The sequence below is a fragment of the Parus major genome, chromosome 1A (assembly GCF_001522545.3).
Source record: "Parus major isolate Abel chromosome 1A, Parus_major1.1, whole genome shotgun sequence".
NCBI lineage: Eukaryota > Metazoa > Chordata > Aves > Passeriformes > Paridae > Parus > Parus major.
This window is the reverse complement of record NC_031773.1, coordinates 8,053,269-8,073,239: the sequence shown is the minus strand read 5'-3', so window position 1 is coordinate 8,073,239 and position 19,971 is coordinate 8,053,269. Positions and strand designations below refer to the sequence as shown.

Below are 19,971 nucleotides of genomic sequence, written 5' to 3'. Positions count from 1 at the left end.
CAGCCACAAAAGAAATGCTGGAATGAACTTCAAGCAAGTTTTACTGAATGGGAAGTAGGATTTTGATCCAAACCCACCAGTAGCAATTGTAAAAGTCAGTGCACTGCAGCTATTCGGGGTAGATGGATTTATTTAAAATTTCTGAATATGAATTACGGAATATTCTGCTACCCAAAAACTGACTCCAGTCCATGTAGCCCACAGAAATGCTGTTACAACAGTTCAACACTTTGTTGTTTGAAAGCAGTCTCCCATTGGCTAAAAGTCCAGAAAGCTTGTTTTGGGAAAATGGATTCAAGAAATAATTTGACAGCAAATATTTTGCAATGATTCATTGCTTTTAAAAAACACAGGCAGACAATGTGGAAGACTGCTTTAAGAAACAGCATACATCAAACAAACATTTCTGAAACGTGTTTAAGCATGATCAAAAGAGAAACAAAGCCACAGCATAAACACGATCAAAATAAAATTACAGCTAAAAACACTTCTCTGATCTTGCAGCCAAAGTGAACAAGCTAAAAATAAAAACTTAGGTTTTTATTTAAAACAATCAGCCTTTAAGAAGCAAATTATTAAAGTCCACACCTTTTTCAGTCTCCTTTTCCCAGTTGTCTTGGCTGTGGGTGCTACTTCTCAGATCCCACGTGACACCTTTGTACACCACTTTGTGTGCCCCCTGCAATTACCAGCTCTGCAGACATTTCACTGGCAGCAGCCCATTAAACTGTCCTTCCTGAGAAATCTGGCTCTTTATGAAAATGACACCTTGGTCCAGCTGCCTCTATGATTTATTTGCCATTGTTTGCTTATTTAAGTAATGGAAACATGTTTTGCCTGTCTCAGCATTTCAGGTTGAGGAAAAGCAAAGGTAAATCGATCTGCACTGATTCTTTAACAAATGTTACTCTTTAGCAACAACAACCACACAAATACACACACACACCCTAGAGCAAGAAACAGTAAGTCAGAAATTGGCTTTCTAAGTGAATTGTATTAGCATTTTAATGAAGATCTATAAACTTGAAGGCACAGAAATTACCTTCAGTTGTCAAGATTGAGTAAGCTGATGGAACAGAAGCTGGGGTCATCTCTTCATCACTTGACAGAAGCCAAAGGGCAGTTCTCTTAGGAAATGTTTTGTAAAGAGTTTGAACTGGATGCCCCTATTATTGTATATTTATGGTCAAAATGACTAATTTATCAGTTCACAGCAAGAAAATTCTAGGAAACTAGGGAAATTTTATGCTCAGTAAAACTGCAATTGCTGTAATTTAATGAAAAGTACTGGAGGGTGACTGGGACCCTGAGGAAAGGAAGACTAAAGAAGATGAAATTAAAAATTTAACAACAACAAAAATAGACAGCTACTCAAGACTTCATAACCACATACAGCACCAGTCCTCTGAGACCCAGCACAGAGAGCCAAACACCGTCCTCACAAAATCTGGACCATCTCTCACCATGAGCCCTAGTACCCACAGAGAGGAGACTTGCAGCTCCAGTCACAAATGTGCAGAGCAGAGCTTCTGCCTCAGCAGGGTCACCAGAGGACAAAGCTGTTAATATGTGGTGATGAGAGAGCTAAGATGGTTTGTGGTTTTACACACTCAAATGTAGTTTACAAAACACCGAAGCTTTTAGCGGTGTTCTTTCAAAGTCCCTTCATTTAAATTCCTCAACTTTCACATTCTTCCTGCTGCTGTTGACTCAGGCAAATGCAGCAGAGCTCTCATGGATTCACTACTTCTAGTGAAGCTCCTCAATAACATGGATGGCATCAGACCACATCCACAAAGCAGGAATGCTGTTTGCACAAGGGATAACTTTGTGGCTATTATGGAGCTAATATGAGGGTTTTGTGGTAACATTGTCAGATGCTAACATAGAAAGGACAGACCACAGAGTACAGATGTCATTTAAATATGATGTTTACAAAGTCAGGAGGATGTGTGGCATGCAAGCCATGCATGATCAAGCTGTCAGCAGCTATTACAAGGTAAGAAGCCCTATGGTCCCTCACTGATTTTGCAATGGAAATTCCCATCAGAAAGACTTTTAAAGACTGATGACATTTATCAAGCAGTTTATCTTTGAGTCAAGATGATCTTAGACTAGTGCATTAGTTATGTCAGCTAGTTTCTCCTTCTTAGAAGTGATATCCTGTTTTTTATCAATTTTTCAAAGATTAGTAAATGCAATTTTAGTGAGACATTATAAAACACACTAATAAGTGCAATGTTTAACCAAGGGTTTAAATTTCAATAGTGATTTTTATTTTTTTTAATTTTATTCCAAACTCTTCATAATTAAAAAAAAAAGAAACAACCTCAAACCAACAAACCTTTCTTCTGCAGAATCCAACTGCTATGCTTCAGTGGTGACTTGTGTGACATAAAGAGATTACAGACTTTCAAGGATGAAAGGTATTAAAAGTAGCAACAACATATCACTCTTCTGTCATTTCAACACATGAGTGCAGCAGCAATGTAACAGGCAAAGAGATGTGCACTAAAAAAAGACACACCCTGTTTGTACACATGCAAATTCTTTTATGTCTCAATGGTACACTTACACACACAGCAACAGGAGTCTAGCCCTTGTGGCTTTTACAGTGACTTGACCATAAATGTTATCCATGCATCACTCTCATTGTGAGACACAATAAAACTGAATTTAAATGATAGGGTTTTTTAAGGAATTATTGATCTGTATTTGAGACAAAACCAAAAAAGGGCAAGTGTGTTGTAACATCCTAAAGCATTCAAGCTCCATGCTGGGGGCAGCTAGCAGGAGTGAAACCTTGGCAAGGCCAGGCTGGGGACTTGGGTGCCCTCCCAGGGGCTGGCAGTGCTGCAGGGCCAAATGACAGTAAGAGCCTTAGTTTGGGGTGCTCAGCACCTCTAGAGTAGTGTAAATGAGTCCCTGAATACCTGCCAAGGCAATGCCACCACCCCAAGATCCCTCATCTCCTCTGCCTTAGAGGCATAATTCAGCATGAACATATCTTGGGAATAACATTTTAGCTCTCACAGGAAAGAGAAGGGAGAAAATGATCTCTGATGCAATTATCAGTTTCTGAAGCCTTTGTTCTAAAGAGACAACAATAGTTTTGATTCCCTGTTAAAGACTAATTATATGGTGAAGAAAAGTGAATGTAAAAGTTCAGTAAAATTATAGCTTAATGCTCAACATAAATTAGATTTCTCACAAAACAATGTTTATGATCTATCCACCCTATTTAATTTAAAAGAGGTGATTATTATCTCCTTACAGAACAACAAGCAAAATTAACACCTCTTTTCCATTACTGACTATGTTTTAAGGTTGTTGTGTATCTATCAACACTATTAATTTTAAACTTATTTACTTGTCCCTCAGAGAGAGTATTTGGGCAACTGAGAAAACTAGTGTCCATCACAGAGCAGAAAGTGAGGCTTGCAGCACATTGTCTGCAAGGTATTCAGGAATATTATAATCTCAATTTTCTGTATTCTTAAATGAGAATGTAATGAGAGTTCCAGCTAAGAGCCTGTTTCTTCCTTTCTCAGTCATTTATCTGAAATTTTTGACATTGATGTTTGGAAATAAAAACACCAGAAAGCCTGTGCCTTAACTGTGTAACCTACATCTTTAGAGCTCTGGATGAGTGACAAGAACTAAATACCAGAGTCTTTATGCTAAGGAGTGATGTATTAGGGGAGGAAGTGGAGCGTGGAGGCACTGAAGACAAAAGATGTTTCTGATTTGGGGTGTTACAGACTTTTGGCATATAGAGCCATGCTACAGGCCTGACTTTTGTAAGCTCTGAAGATTCACAGGTGGAGCACAAATCCCTGGAGATGCTGAAGCAGTTGATCCTGGAAGTCAGAAACCAAAATCTGTTCCCCTCCATTAGTGTGATTTTCTTAGGCCTTTTAGAACACCAAGAGATGAGTGTTCATGTCTCGGTGGAATATTCTTCCACGTTGCCACCTGGAAATCAAGTGTACAAGAAGGTGTTCTGAAGGCTGAGGGAACATGCTGCAGCCAAGCCCCTGGCACAGCACTTTGCAGGAATCAGATACCTGGCTGAGAGCTGGAGATTAACATGGCAAATGGCAAACATATTCCAGTGTAGGAAAAACGGGACAGCCCTCAGCAGTATGACTGGCAAAAGCTGAGCAGCACTGGCTTGACAAGCATATCTTCAGCCTCTGTCTCCTGAAAGCTAAATTCCCAGTATTTCTCTGTCAGCTCCATACCGTGCACAGCCCTGTCTCCAGAACCATTTGCTTACAGAAATATTACTTTTTTCTGCCTAAAAATTGAACCAAAATGTCCTCTGTGTCAAAAATCATCTATTTTGAAAACAGGAAGAAAACCTCCAAATTTTGTACTGCCAGGTTCAATTTGAAGTGCATGGAAGGGTTTGTGTAGCTGGAAAAAAAACCCCTCCTCCCTGATGTCACGTCAAAAACTGGGCAGGACCCTACCATAGTCTCAGCTCTCAGTGAGGGATGTTCATTCATTTGGAAATGATCATCAGCCCACGCCAGTTCCCAAGGAGTCATGCAGAAGAGAACTCTCCTGCAGCAATTTCCTAACCTTTCCGATCTCCTGTAATTTAATTTCTTTGTTAAATCCTTTAGATTTGACTAAGGAACTGAGGTAATTTTGTCAAACTACAAGAAGCATTTTGTTGGTATAATGAACTTTTACAGCTAGTGTAAAGCAACTTGACACAAAATCCATTAAAGTAGGATTAATGAGGGATGGCAGCAAAGACTGAGGCAAGGGTTGGATGCATGACTGGTTTTAGCTCATGTGTCAATGTAGCACAGCAACACAAAATGCAATAAGGCATCTGTAAGAGGAAGCAAAACCCCTTAGCACAATCTGAGGTATTCAGTGTGATAGCATCAGTTATGACAACCTCTTTCACTAGTCATGTGAGCATGATGCGTTTCCAACTTAATCTAGCTTCAGTCAACATAAGGTATTAACAGGGTTTTACACAACTGAAATAATGTACTCATTTATTGTTGATGTGAAACTTCATTCTGTTCATTGAAAAAGAAAAAAAACTAGTATCTGATAGCACAGATGAGATGAAAATTGTGAAGTTGCTACAGATAAAAAAGTTTTGCAATAGTACCTGGACTGTCAGAAAGTTTTTCTTCTCAAACATTGTTCCATTGGTTTATACTTTAATTCTGTACAAGCAAACCATTTTTTTAGTTTTACTATTTTAATTTTTATTACTACTATTTTTATAATTATTCACTGACAGCACTTCAAAAATACTTGAGTAATTTCTGTGACTTTTAAGAATGAAAATTTCATTGTGTCAGACTCAAATTTCTTGTGTTTCTTATAAGCAGTGAGGGAGGATTGCAGCACACTTGCTTGTGCTACATAAATCACATGGAGAGGAATTGGCAGAAAGTTTAACAGAAGTATTTAAAATGTAATAAAAGAAAGAAATTCAGTAAAAATATAGGCACTGTAAGAAATGGGAAACTGGATTTTTTTTTAAGAGAATGCTTTCTACCAACAGGTCTGGCACAAAATATTAAAGCTGACAATATGTCAGACATGGAACAGAACTGAATATTGATAATGACAACCCATTTACACAATCTTGTGAAAAAGATGATGACTCACAAGTCCATGTGAAATACCAAATAGAAAGGTTTTGTACCTTCCTCTCCCATGCAGCTTTTTTCTGCCCTTACTGGAAGTTGTTTTAGAGAAATGGGGGAACAGGACACAGAGACTGGAGGAGTGGGTAACAGAAGAGGGCTGTGCCCCATGACTACCCAAATTTTGCAGTGTAACAAATGTTATTATAGCGCTCAGGAAATATGAATAATCTCACTGACATCAGCAGAACACTTCTGACTTACAAGGATATTGAATTTTGCTCAAACAGCAGTAAAAGAATCAATAAACACCAATCCTCAGATATGTGGCAATATTCACAGATATATTTTCACTGAATGCCTGTAACTATTTTATAAAACCTGTGCAGTGAATGGAAAAAATATGTAATTCAGTCTTCAAAGTAACTTTTTTCCTGCTTTTCCTGAATGATCATTTATAAAAAAGCTGTCTCTTAAAGGTTATCTTGTTTCTTCTTAGACCAAATTCTGTAACAAAATCTTCCTACAAATCTTGCTGTACTTATCTGAACAGAAATCTTTAAAGCCTATCAAAAGGAAATTAAATTTATATATATAAAGGTATGTTAAAAATATTCTTTTCCATAATCCAGGAACCTAGCAAAAACACCAGCCAGCTTATCACTTTAAAAGGTAAATCAGGCAGGGAACTATTTTGTCTTCATTTACACAAAGTGTGTTTGTGGCAGCTCTAAGTGCTCTGGAACACCAAATTCTGCCGGATGTTGTACAATAAATGGTAGTCTCAAAGATTTACAGTTTAACCCTTGCCTTTGAAACAGGTACCACATTTTACAAGGCAGCTTTGCCTTACTAACAGAAACATTCAGCTTACAGACAGCAGTGATACAGTGATCTGAGAACAGCAGAAAAAGGGCTAAAAAAGGCTTACCAGCCTCAATTTTGGTGGGTCACTCTCAACAAAAAACAGGTGTTTTTTGGACAACACCACTACATTTGAGACTGATATTGAGATTCTCAAAAGAAATGCTATCACATGCCAATAACACTGTATGTTATCTCTACACCATCACATCATCTGTGACATTCACTGCTTCTGACCATCAACTATGAGCTGGTGATCACCTTCATACTTCCACCTCTTAGATGTCACTTTACCATACTTTTGTTTTTGTTTTTTTTTTTACCATATGGTATGTAAAAGCACTTTTAATGTTTCAAAATGTCAACTTTTAATGTTTAAAAAATCAAATTTAAGAGCCACCTTTTAAAATGGATGAATTTATACAAGCCCATGGAATTCAATGCAATAGCAAGGGATGGGATATTTCTAACACCACTTTGATAAATAAGGGCTGGACATTGAAGTATGAAATAAGTAGCATTGGGCATTCTAAAGATAAAGGGGAAAAAGAAGCACCATTTTGGCAATGCAATGGGAAAAATGGGAAGTTCAGGATCTATTTCACTGTCAACATTTAAAGGCATCAAATGAGGAACCATTTGCCAAACATTTTGTGTGTCTGTGATCTGTCCATCCCATCTGGTAACAGAAATTGTGTGAATTCTTCATTATTTTCTGTTATTTAGTCCAACATGCTGCTTTTACAGGTGAAAAATAAGTATCCATTTGTCTCTCCTATTTGTCCTTTTCTCTTCCGCTTCCTCCTTCCTTACACCGGTCATGAATGAGGCTCTGTGGCCTAAATGATGCTGTTGGTGATGTCAGTTTAACTCTTGTTTTGCAGTGCTGCCTGACAGAGCCTGGGGAGGAGCATGATGAAGTGGCTCAACAGCTTCTATCCTGGAATCATGGGTTTGAAAAACTAAATGGAGAAAAAATCTAAATGCTTGTGTATCCATTAAACCCCTATAAATACTGAAACGTAATCTGAAGGGAAATTGCATCTCATATTAAATACTGAGTTTTCTAATTAGGTGTTTCCTCTGCTCTTCTTCAAAGTCTACAAAAATATTAAGGTGTCCACAATTACAGCACAAAAAGGTCTTCAAGATGTCACATTAGATATATCACAGTATTTCAGAAATAATGAAACTTCTGCAAGGAATTAACAAATGTGAATTTAACCACCACAGATGCTCTATCTACATTTCTTGATCTTACACAGTCTTTGTGTCATCACAAAGCCCTGTGTTAGGCTCAGTCCTGCTCTAGTAAAGCCCACAGCCACAACTCTGCTAAATACAGGAGTTGAAACAATATCCTTGGTAATGGAGTTTAATATTAGCTTTGCCATTCTTTGCTAGTGTACATTTTGAATTGTGTTCTTGAACTGCCTCAATGTGCTATCAATGTTTTAAATACATTGACGTTTCCACTTTGTTGTAAAAATAGGTTTTTAATACTACACAGTATTTAGCAATCTAGCACCAGTTTGATATCAGCCATGACATTATTTAATTTTCAGAATCACAGAGGTTAAAGCTCACTGAACTATAAACAGTTGGAAACATGGAGTGTAATCCCAAGGCACAGCTCTGCACAAGCTGTAATTTAAATCATATTGCATGCTAAGCTGAAAAGGCAGTGCAGGTCCCAGAGGGCATGAATAAATCTGCAGTCACTGATTTGCCACACACATTTGTGTGGGGATTCTGTAACTGTGCAAATGTGATGTCTTCCTTTAGAGCAGAGGACCTGTCATCTACTGAGATTTGTAATTAAATAACCCAAAGAACAAAAGCAATTACTCAGCCCTACAAATATTCAGGCTGAAATATGCGTGATTCCATGAACAAAGAGAAGGGGAAGTTCCGGAGACAGAGAGAAAGGGAGGCTTTGAGTCTGCGATAATTCATCTGTGTCTAGTGCTAGTGGAAGCTTTAATGCATAGACCAGGTATTCACATACCTGCCTTACTTTGAAATAATAACTCCGTCATCACAGGCTCTGCTGTGAAGTGGATGTTTCTCCAGCTAAGGAGCCAATTACGCTTCCAGCTGGCTCCACGCCACCTCAGGTGCCGGCTTTGAGCAATCAGTTGTGTTAATTGCAAGCAACACTAAATGCCTTTTGGGACAAGCAATTCACGGTTCAGGAATGTTAGTGTGAAGGGGGTAGGTTCAGCCCCATTACCGAGAACAAATCACAGTTTGCATAGGTCGCAGGCTAAGAGCTGGAATTTTATGGAATGGGGGAAAGAGGTGGGAACAGACTGAGGGGCTGTATCCTCACATCATTAACTCTGCTGGGCATCTCAGTTAATTGATGGGGTGGGGGCTATGTGGTGAGCTGCGTGGAGCCCTTCATATTTTCAGCCTGGCAGCTCTGTCCTCCCATTCCATTGGGTCTGCCAGGCATTCTGATCCAGGACAACAGGGCTAAAATATTGGTCCAAGAGAAGATACCTCAACTTCCCATGAACATGCACACCTTCAAAATAGTTGGTGTTTTCTTTCTTTCTATTTGTCATAGTAGGAAAACAATAGTTTTAAATATGGATAGGTATTGTTTGATATAAAGAAAACAGCATCACATTACAAGGGTGATAGTAACACTGAATGACAAAAATGGATGATGAAGGAAAAACATATATTAAAAAATACCTATTGAAGAAATGAAGAGTAATAATGAAATGAGATGAGAACAATAATGAGTAGATATCAGATCTTGGCTGCATAGGGGTCATTGTCATGTATTATCAGCTACAGATGTGGCATGTTGTATTTTTTTATTATCTATCTTTTGACTCACTCCCTCAGTAACAAGCTTTAGCCAGTCATTTATCCATAAACATGGATTTCCAATATATTTGTCTATGAGCCCACACACCAGCACTATTTAGAGGAAGAACCCTGCCCAAATGTTGGAGGTGATGAATGGGAAGCTTGGATTGAATCGTGAGAGATAAAGGGAGTTAGTGTGTGGTGGGAGTGGGAGGAACTGGTACAAACCTCAGTCTGCAGGTGCTTAGAAACAGCGTGCAGGCTCAGGAAGTCTCTCTAATACCCTTTAGAGGCTCAGTCCCTGGTGTCCCACACGGATGCACAAAGAAAACTTCTTAAAACAAAGCCATCTTATTTCTCCCTTTAACACAGACTAAAACATTGCCAAACACTTTTGCGTCTGAAGCTGTGAATTTCATTAAATTCAATGCAACTCGCTCAGCACTCTCTATTTTTGTGTGGCTGAAACCTTTAATTCTCTCCCCACCACCCTGCGGCCAGCGTGCTCCAGTCACATCACACTTAACCTTTGCCTTGGCTTCTCAAAAAAGAATTTGTTTCACTCTATTCACAGCTTCAACAGTTTGGCAAACTGCACTCGAGCACCGCACTGGGCCTTTATATTGAACACACTAATCTGATTGTTTTTCCACTCTACAAACTTTGGGTCAACAATCAAGCTGCTGCCAGAAACTAATTAATTTGCAAACAGGCCACATTTTCACAGGGGGAGAGCTTTTGAAACCTATGTCAGCAGAGCTGGTCACACCATGGTGACATGTATTGTCATGGCATCCACTTTTCTGGGTAATTCTCCTCACTAATTTTTCACCACACACATGAACTCAAATTACCCAGTCAACAGTAAATCTCTATTGAATGCCCACCAAACTCTGAAGGTGGTGGCCTGAGAAGAGGAAATTGGTATTGACAGGGTCAACACTCATTAAATTGATGACTAGAGCAGAAGGAAAAAAACCCAACACAACACAAGAATGCAGAAAGAAAATTCGGATGTATGTCATATCCCAATAAAGGGGCTGTAACAGACCCATTCCTCCTTTGTTTAAATCAATTAGTATTCTGCTGTGAGACTCCTACAAACAGATTTCAGCTTAACTTTTCTGAAAAACTGGTTAGTGACTTTTGTGAACAAGAAAGGAGGCACAATTTGGTAGTTAAAAGTCACTGGTTTTCAAGCATCAGAGCTGTGATGAGCTCTCACAGAGATCATGGGAAAGCTGCTTGAATTTGCAAGGTCTATAATACAGAGGCTTTGTCTTTGGAATCCTGCCACTTAATCCAAACTTTCCTTTTGCTTAAGCTGATTTGGATCTTTGCAAAAATGATAATTACAAAGAAACTGGTGTTGTGCAATTTAAATTGGGTTCTATACCAAAAGCAAAGCAAAATGCAAACTTAGAACATGAACACAACACCTTTTCTGAACAAATGACTCTTTTTCTTACTGAGATTTATCTCCAGGGAAAAGGGAGAGTTTCCCTATGAACTGTTGCATGTGGCTAACAGATAGATAGATAGATAGATAGATAGATAGATAGATAGATAGATAAATAGATAAATATACAGATAGAAATGATCTTTGTAGTCATACATTAGCTCAAAGTAGTACACAAAGCTTTCTTGTAGAGGTTATTGCCACTGCTTGAATAATATACTATGTTTGTCACCTTAAGTGAACAGACCATCACTTTACAAAGCCATCTCCTGCCAACTCTATAAGTTATCCATTGACTCAAATCCACAGAAAAAAATAATCAATTTTAGGATAAAAAACAAACCAAACCAAATCAAAACAAAAAACCCAACAAAATAAAACAAAAAGCAAAAAACAAAACAAACAAAAACATACCAAAACAAACAAACAAAAAACCAAAAAAACCCACCCAAACAAAGAAACCACAATGCTTTTTAGAGGAGATAGATTATCACTGGGACTATTGATAATCAGAACATTGCAGGTGTTTTTTATCAGTGTGGGAGGGGCACAGAGCTCTACTCCTCCAACTGAATGTACTCCTGGTGTGTGCTCATGAGGATGGAATTTTACACAGCTCCTGGTGCTGAAAGAAGCAGATGAAATTTGGATTTATTTTTCTAAAGGATGAGTATAGGAAGCAACTCACCTGCATCATCAAATTTGAATGTGAACACCTAAATGAGACCACCAGTTTTGCCAATACAGAGGTACATTGATTTATCCACCTCCAGCATCTTACCCAGAGCTTGTTCTGGCTATTTCATCTAATTGCCTTCAGAGAAGGTGATGGGAATGGCTGCACTCGCAGATCTCACCCCAACATGAGACCCATAGGATTCACTGTATTGTTAACGTGATATATGGTCGGTCATGTGTTGACCTTTCAATTCACAATTGATATAAAAACCTTAAAATTTAGCAATTTTATCACCAATACATCAGCAATAGACCAATTAAATGCACAAGAGTGAGTGTAGATCTCAAACTGGCCATCACTGGCAAGTCTCTTTCTAAAAAGATTATGCTGCAGTGATCTGGTTGGGACTGGGGTCACATTCCACACTGTTTGTATTGAGAGGTATGAACTTCTTTCCTAAAATTGCATTTTATGCAGCAGAGAAACTTCTCTGGTCTCCAGTGGAAGCAGTGAGCAAACAACTCTAAGCTCCACCATTATTTTCTATCTTATATGCACTATAAAATGAGTCACAGAATGAATGAATTGCAGCAAAGCTTGGCTTCTAATTTACACTCCCAGCTATTACTTTTTTTGGTGTGGATAGTAAGGCTGACCAAGTTAAAACCCATCAATGAGCCCATGGTTAACCATGTAATATACACATAACCTAAGTCAGGTTCCTGGACTAAGTTGTATCCTAACTGGTGCCTACTGTGGCTATAGCACAGACCAATATGTTTAATGATGCAAGTCTTCCTTCTCCAGTCATACTCTCTACAGTGTCAGGAAGCCTTCAAAATGTGCAGTCAGACCAGGAGAATATTCTCTGCTGTTTCCTACCTTCTTTTTCCACTCCAACCTCGAAACTTGTCTTTTTGCTACTTTTACATTCAACCTAAATTAAACAAAGTATCACCCACAGCATAGGTATTTAATGAAGAAAATTGCTTAATCCTAGAGGGTATGGGAGGGATGGAGAATGAGAATATCTGTTTCCTAGAATGATTTCAAATAATCTCATTTAGTCCACTTGATGGGAAGATTTTATTATTTCTGGTTGTCTCCATCTACTATCTTCATGACCTTTCACACATCCAGAGAAACTGTTCAGCACATTCTCTAATTGCTACTTGGTCTTTCATTTCTGAACCAAATGCTTCTCTTACTTTGTATAAAGACACAGGGAACAGTAATCAGACAGGTTCACTGAAACAACTGGTTCAAATACAAGAGTATCTTCTGGTCAAGTATTCAGCAGGGCCCTTGGCTTCTTGACCTGAAACCATTTCAGATCAGTGACAGGATAAATGTCAAGTAATAACAATAAGAAAGAGCCATTTATTTTCTGATTTCAGAAATTCTATATTTCTTCCAAGTAAAAAACAAAAAAAAAGAATGGGTTGTAACAAAAAATGTATATAGAAAAAGCTTGTTAGATTGCAATGAGAAAAACAACTTAAAATTCATACTCAATCTCTCAAATATGGATCTACAGACTTAAGGGGAAAAAAAAACCCTTGTAAATTGAATTTGTGTGCCATTCTGTTCACAGTATTATGCCACCGTCACCATAGTTTCTGAGCACTTCCTAGCACTGTTAGGTGACATTAGCATTTGTCACACATGGAATTTATCACTGTGTAATTATTTATTACTATTCTTAGCAATGAAGATAGTGGGAATGGNGGGGGGGGGGTGGGAGGACTTATTGAGTGAGAAATGAGACTTGCATATATGGACATGTTTTGTTCTGCAAGGTTGGGAGTTGCTCATGCTTCTGCAAGCCGTGGTGGGAAAGCGTGGAACTCAGTCCACACTACAGCCTGCATGATAGCACATATCAGCTGCTCAAATATGGAAATGTGTATTTTAAATGCAAGAGATCCCTTCACAGGAAAATTGACACCAAAAGAACAACAAAAAAATGACATGCACAAAAAAAAAAAAAATCCCTCAATGTTTTTACTCATAAGGTTGTTTAAATATGTCCTTTTAAATTCATGGCAATGCAGACCTGGAAGAGACTCTTAGTCTACTCACTGCAGTCTCTTGAGATGTCAGGTAAGTGTGCTATATAACACATGAAATGTTACCTGAGCTCCTCTTAAAACCAGCTAGGCTGCCTCACTGACTACTTCTATTGGACAGCTTTTTCATTCCCATGATAGTTTAAGACTTCTAATTTGAAGACTGAATAAATTCATAGACAGTTCATACTTCTTTTATTTTTAAATGTTCTTTGTTTAAATAGCTCTTCTCTTGATGGTGATTCATTGTATTTGTAGCATCCATCACCTTCTTCTTCCAATAAGATCTTAGATGTATTTTATGAAACATTCCCAGGTACCAGGATGTTTGGGTTCTATGGCCCCTTTCCACAGCTGATACCTGTATTTTACAGCATGCTGTGTATCTGGACTGAGAACGTGTAGGAAGTGAGGTGTAAAATGGGAAACTAGGGAGGCATTTAGGGACAAGGGAGTGGCACAGCAGAGGGGCCCATCAGTGGCTGTGTACAGGTAGGAAAAGGGTTTGGTGTGGTTGACCAAAAACTAATTATAGGCTCAAAGATCAGAATATGTACACACCCAGGTCTCAGCAAGAGTAATTGAATTCTAACATTTTGATGCATTTAATGCATTTTATCAGAGAGGTAAAAATCCTGTAAACTATCTGCAAACTTTTATTTCTGTTGCTATATATTAGCTTACTGTGCAATTTATGTATATATATTCAAAATCACATGTGTGTAATGCCAATGCTGGGACATTCAATAAAATATTGTAAGTGGAAACAACACAAAGTGATGTCTAGAGTTCTGTTCAAATGCCAGGAGAGTATCAATTCTGTGTTTCCTGCCTTGGATCCTGTTAAATTTAAGGGCATTTTCTTTTTTATTGAACAGTCTCTCAGTTTCCATAATTCTCAGCTGTTTATGTAACCGTAAAGTAAAGATTACCAAGGACAATAACCTCAAGGGACTAAGCACAGTTACTACTCCACTTTAAAAATTAAGCCATGGAAAGTATGCTAAAATAACATCATAGAGTGGTTTAAACCCATAAAAAGCAATGGAATTCCACGCCAAGTCTGGAAATCCAGACTGACAATCTCTCTTAACTCCAGGTCTAGTAAAGAGGGTGAGGGAGGCCAATATTTCTGGGGTGCAAACCAGATTCATAATACTATTCTAATGCAGCTTTTGTGATTTCATTTCCTTTCCGATTTTGCTCAACCCAATCCTGCTTTGCTTTTAAAATAAATGTTTATGGTTATTCATTTTACAAAATGTTAACAATTTAAGGCCAGATCTCCAGTGCTCAAGTCAGAGAAGATGAGAGCAGCTTTAAGCTCTCTCCTTCCACTTTAATCTTCAGTTTGAAAACTGCCTTGGGTGCATTGCCTTTGCATTGCTCAGCATTTGCTCTGGTAGACTGCACTGCCAATTCTGCCTTCTTGCCTCCAGCTATGCCCTCAGCCCCTGCAGGAAAGTGGGGATGGTGTACAGCAAACGCTGCCTGCTGTGCAGCAGGGAACTCCCTGGCACCAGAAGCTGCTCCCACCTGCTCAGGTCTCTATTCATCTATTTTTTTGGGTTTTTTTTTAACTTCTGCAGCAGTTCATGGAAGCAGGACATGATCCATGCTTCTTCAAAATAACTTTATACCTCTGAACTATGAGAGGCAATGACACATTTAAAGGGAATCATGTACTTCCTGATAGACAAGATTTTGTAAGATACATGTGTAACATCAAGGCCGCTGCTCCTTGTAGTAAAGCTGTACAGAAGATTTTTTCCAACTTCAGAATTTTTTATTTTTTTTCTGAGAGTTCAAAACAATTCTCAACCCTCACTGGGACTAAGATTGCCAAAGCTTCTTTTTTACAGAGAAAACTCCATGCAAGTACCAGAGGAGCCAGTAATGTCCAACATGTGCATGAACATGGCTTATTACAAAGCATGTGATTCAGTCTGGGGCACTGAATTGAAGCTTTTCATCTCCCAAATGACTTCCCTGGGCACCAGCTTATTTTACTGTGTTTTTGCAAATGCTTCCTTGTCACATCTGGCAACTCTGTATCAATAATTAAATATACACTGCTACAGTGACTGATGTATAGTTCCCTAGCTTCTAGATGAATGCCCTGACAACACGGCTATAGAATCAGTCTCCCTTGTTTTATTTGGCTTGGTGACTGTTTAATTATTTATACAAAATGAAAGCTTTAGAAGCCTGTGAGTGTTTAATATCTCTAAGAGACTTAAGAAGTCTTTAAGAGCTGCTGGTCAGCACCTTCCCTTGGGCTGGGCAGGGTTTTCTTCCCCAAAACATACAATTTCCGTAAGAAGGTCTGAGAATCTCCAGAATGTGATTGTGTGATCTCTGTAGTAACTCTGTGTTCCTACTTAAATCCCAAAAACTTAATCGCTCTGTGTAATGTTGTTCTACAGTTCAGGGCAAGATAATTTCTGGGAAAAGTTTGCAAACTCCTCACGTCCAACTGTCTTCTCCTCTCCATTTTTGGTACCAAACAGCTGTGTTTTCTGCACCCTGTCAGCTCTGACCTTAGCCTTAGTAAGGAAAAAGAAGTTTAGCTCCTGCTCTGACTGAAGTAAACACTAGTAAGGTCTTAGAACTGGATGCCTCACCACCTAACTATTAAAATCAACAGGGAGGAGAATTTGTCTCTAAGCTTGATAAAAACTATTGTTCTACAGCTTTCAGTCTACACCCCTTAGTTTTTTTCACCTGAGGCTAAATTCACCATAAAAAGCAACTAGGAAAGCAAACTCACCACTACATAAAAAACCATGTCTTTACCAAAAAAAACTTATAAAAGTCTGCAAACTTAAGGTTCAAAAATAGTTTGTATAGATGTTTAAGAAAGCAGTGAACACCTCATTCTTGATTCAGTGTGAGCTTGTTTCATTAAAAGTATATCCACTTTAAAGATGCGTAAACACAGAGCTTCTTTTATAATTTTACTTTAAAATGAAAAATGACAAATTAAATACAATAATCAACAGACTGGAATGCCTGCAGACTTTCAAACCCAAACTATTATCATTTTTTGAATTTCCATGTTAGATTCTGAAATTAGGAGAGCTACGTGGAAAGGCTGCCAGGATCTTATCACTGGAAAATTACCAATAAAGCCTCAGAGCCTCTAATAGGAATGTTGCAGTACAGATTTTAGGCCAACCTTTCCATAATAGGAAGGTAAATGTATTAAGTTGAAGCAGAGAGAGATTTCAAAAATGTACTTAGGGATCATTCTGTATTAAATTATGGACAGTTATGAGAATAATTTCTAAAGGTTCCAATTCAATTCTTATCTTGTTTTAAATGAAGTTTGAAACTTTCCATACGGGAATATAGTGCAATAACTTCACTTAGAAGTAGAATTGGAAATAACCTTCACCTGAGATAGAAAGAATGCTGCCTTTCTATTTTTATGCTCATTTTGTAAAATACTTAAATTCAAGAAAGCTTGAAGTTCATTGGCTCCCCACCTTGCAACAAAGCAGTTGCGGTTTCTGCACCCTGTCAGATGTAATCTTAGTGCTAATTTGGGAAAAGCAGTTCTCACATTTAATGCTGAAAGACTGATAACCGAATCCACAGCGGAATGACACATTTTCAGCAGTGAAGTACAGGACCTGTGGACAATGGCTGCGTTTTCCCACTGCATAAATCCTCCTGACTCAGCTGCCATTGTGCAAATCTACTGCATAAAAGCCAATTTTGCTTGCATGATTGAGCTTTAAAATGTCATCATGACTATTGTAACAGCAGTTGATGTTGGTCATCTTTAACACATTATTACTCTACCAGGTATCAAGATAGATGGGTATATCTATAATCCTTCTACTTTACTGTTTCCTGAAGTCAAAAAATATTGTTTACTGTCATAGTAAAATAACCCAGGGATTTTTGTGTTACTGGGTAAACACAGATTGTAGAACTGAAATGTTGTAAACCTGAATCTGTTCTCCAAACATATAGTAGTCCACATGAATTGCAGCAAAACTAAATTTAACAGGATGTACATCAGATTCATAAAGTTGTCATATTAAAATACAGCTCCATACTTGTAATATACACAATTAAATGATACGTGCATCCAGTGCATGCTACAGAGTTAATCCCACTTGCAATAGCATTTTGTGGTTTTAATGATGAGTCAGAGACTAGTGTTATGGATTGTATATACAGCTAATGTGATACCCAGTTTGATACTAGAAGGTCTTGACTAGCTAATGACAAATTGTGTTTTAAAACATACTCTGCTCTTACACATTAAAATTTGTGTTAACAGTTTGCACTAAATAGCAAACCCACATAAGAAAGCCTGAACCTCAGCAGAGACATAAATAATATGGCTGGGAGCAAAAAATGTCTAAGAATAAAATAATTTGTGAATTCAAAAACAGGAGTGTAGGTGCAAGCAGTATATACAGCAAAAGCAGAGCTAGTTAACTCTTAAAAAATTTAAATTTAAATTAACTCAGCAAATACAGTTAGTATTATTTAATTCAAATGTCAGCTTTTTCAGACAATGAATTCTCATTTCCAAAATGTTCATATCCTCATATAGCTAAAGCCAAGTGTAATTCAGTTTCAGCTATTGGAAATTTGAATTTCACTAGAACTTGGATAGAGTACTCAGATGCATTCTAAAGTATTTTGGTACATGAAGCCAAAATCAGATTGTCTCTGAAACTATCTTTCCTTCCTCAGACATGCAAATAAACCACAGGCTTGATTACTAATATCCATACAATAATGTAAGCTATTGTGCCTTGCTAAACTATTGGATATTTTGAAACCAAATAACTTGGAATCCCCAGGACCCTTTTCTCTTTTTCCAAACTCTTGACAACTTTGGCTTGCTCATGAAGTTCTGCTGGTTGACTTTCTGCTGGCTGTGGCCAGTGTCCCCTTCAACCCAACAAAAATTAAACCTTGTACAAGGCACATCCTGTCCAAGGCTCTGGAGCTACTTTGTGTTCATGTGTGGCTGACGCCTCAAGCCTTGAGCTTCTGTCCAACTTGCATGACTGTGCTGCTCATGGTGTCTGTGTGTGTTTTAAATTTAATCACACTCCACAAATCTCAGTGTAATTAAACCAAAAATGCTTCTTTATAAATCACTTTTGATTAGTTTAACTGGTTTAAGACAGAATTCTGCTCCAAATAAAAGAGGAGTGTATATGTCACAGATGTTGCTGGAATGGAGCTGTGTGCTAGTCTTTAATGGCTGGATGAGTATAACCAGAGAAATGTACATTTTACATACCATTTAGCCACCGGGAGTCGTGCTGCTCTGTTCTGATGGGATGGTGATGCCCCAGAGTTCGGAAAATGGCGAAGTCCCTGCCCATAAAGTCTGCTGCTGTGCCAGAGTACAGTTCTCCATCTGTGGGAGGACATAATTATAAGCAACATTCCTCAATTTTCCAGTCATGGTAAGTCAGAGAAAGCTGTCATATGTTCATATTTCACTAATAGGGATAATGAGGAAATTACAAAACAACAAGCCATATGCAACGTATTGTCATTAAAAATAGAGATTAGACCAAATTTCTCACTGCAGAGCTTAATTGTAACCTCTTGCAAATGAGCTGTATCTGCTGACTGCTGGTGCACTTTGCCAAAATATGTTTGAATTCTTAGGCTGGAACAGTGACAACCAGTGCACCTACCCTGACAGGCAGGAGTAATCAGCCTCAGAAAACCTACCTAAATGTGAAATTTCCCTGTTTAGAACAGGAGTTTGGTCTGGAGACCTCCAGAGGTTCCTTCTAACCTCCTAGGTTTATGTGACTCTGGGAACTGAAGAGTCCAGCTCAGTCACTTTTGGTTCAGAAAGTCCTTAGGTCCCTTCAATTTTTCCTATATAAATGGTGGGGTTTTTACTTTGGTTGGTTTGAGGGGTTTTTTGGTTTTGTTTTGGGTTCTTGTTTTGGGATCTGTTGTTGGTGGATGTTCTGTGGTTGTTGCAGTTTTGTTTTGGTTTGTTTTTTACTCTCTTTTTTTTCCGAGTGGATCCTCAGAAAACAGGGTATTTTACATGAAAAACAGAACATGCCTCTCTCCTTTGGCCACCTTTGTAACTGTGGTACTGGCAAAGGGCAACAGCTAAGGGAGAGAATAAACGAGATCATCCCCTGCTACTTTGACCCCCATGCATTTCACAGGGAACAACTGAACTAAAAATTGACCATAAAAAATGATACTTCAGCCCCTAAATGGCACATACACAGCCCAGCTCGTCCCTTCTCAGCCAGCTAGAAGAGTCACAGAGGAGACAGAGAGGGGGGGAGAAAGAGACTGTCTAAATTCTAAGGAGCAGGTTAAGTTAAATACCTGCCTGCCGGTAGAGAGTGTAATAATAATAATGACATTGTGATGAGACCCACAGAAAAGAACCAGAGATCAAAGTACAATACATATCTTTCTGACATTAATTTAGAG

At 38.3% G+C, this 19,971-nt stretch overlaps 1 protein-coding gene across 1 annotated transcript in view; it reads right to left on the bottom strand.

Moving 5' to 3' along the window:
* Positions 1-19,971, bottom strand: part of SEMA3A (semaphorin 3A) — a 160,354-nt gene that overhangs the window by 38,017 nt on the left and 102,366 nt on the right. The window contains exon 6 of the mRNA XM_033514484.1: positions 18,794-18,913. Within this exon, the coding sequence (XP_033370375.1) occupies positions 18,794-18,913 (120 nt within the window). The remainder of the gene's footprint in view (positions 1-18,793; positions 18,914-19,971) is intronic.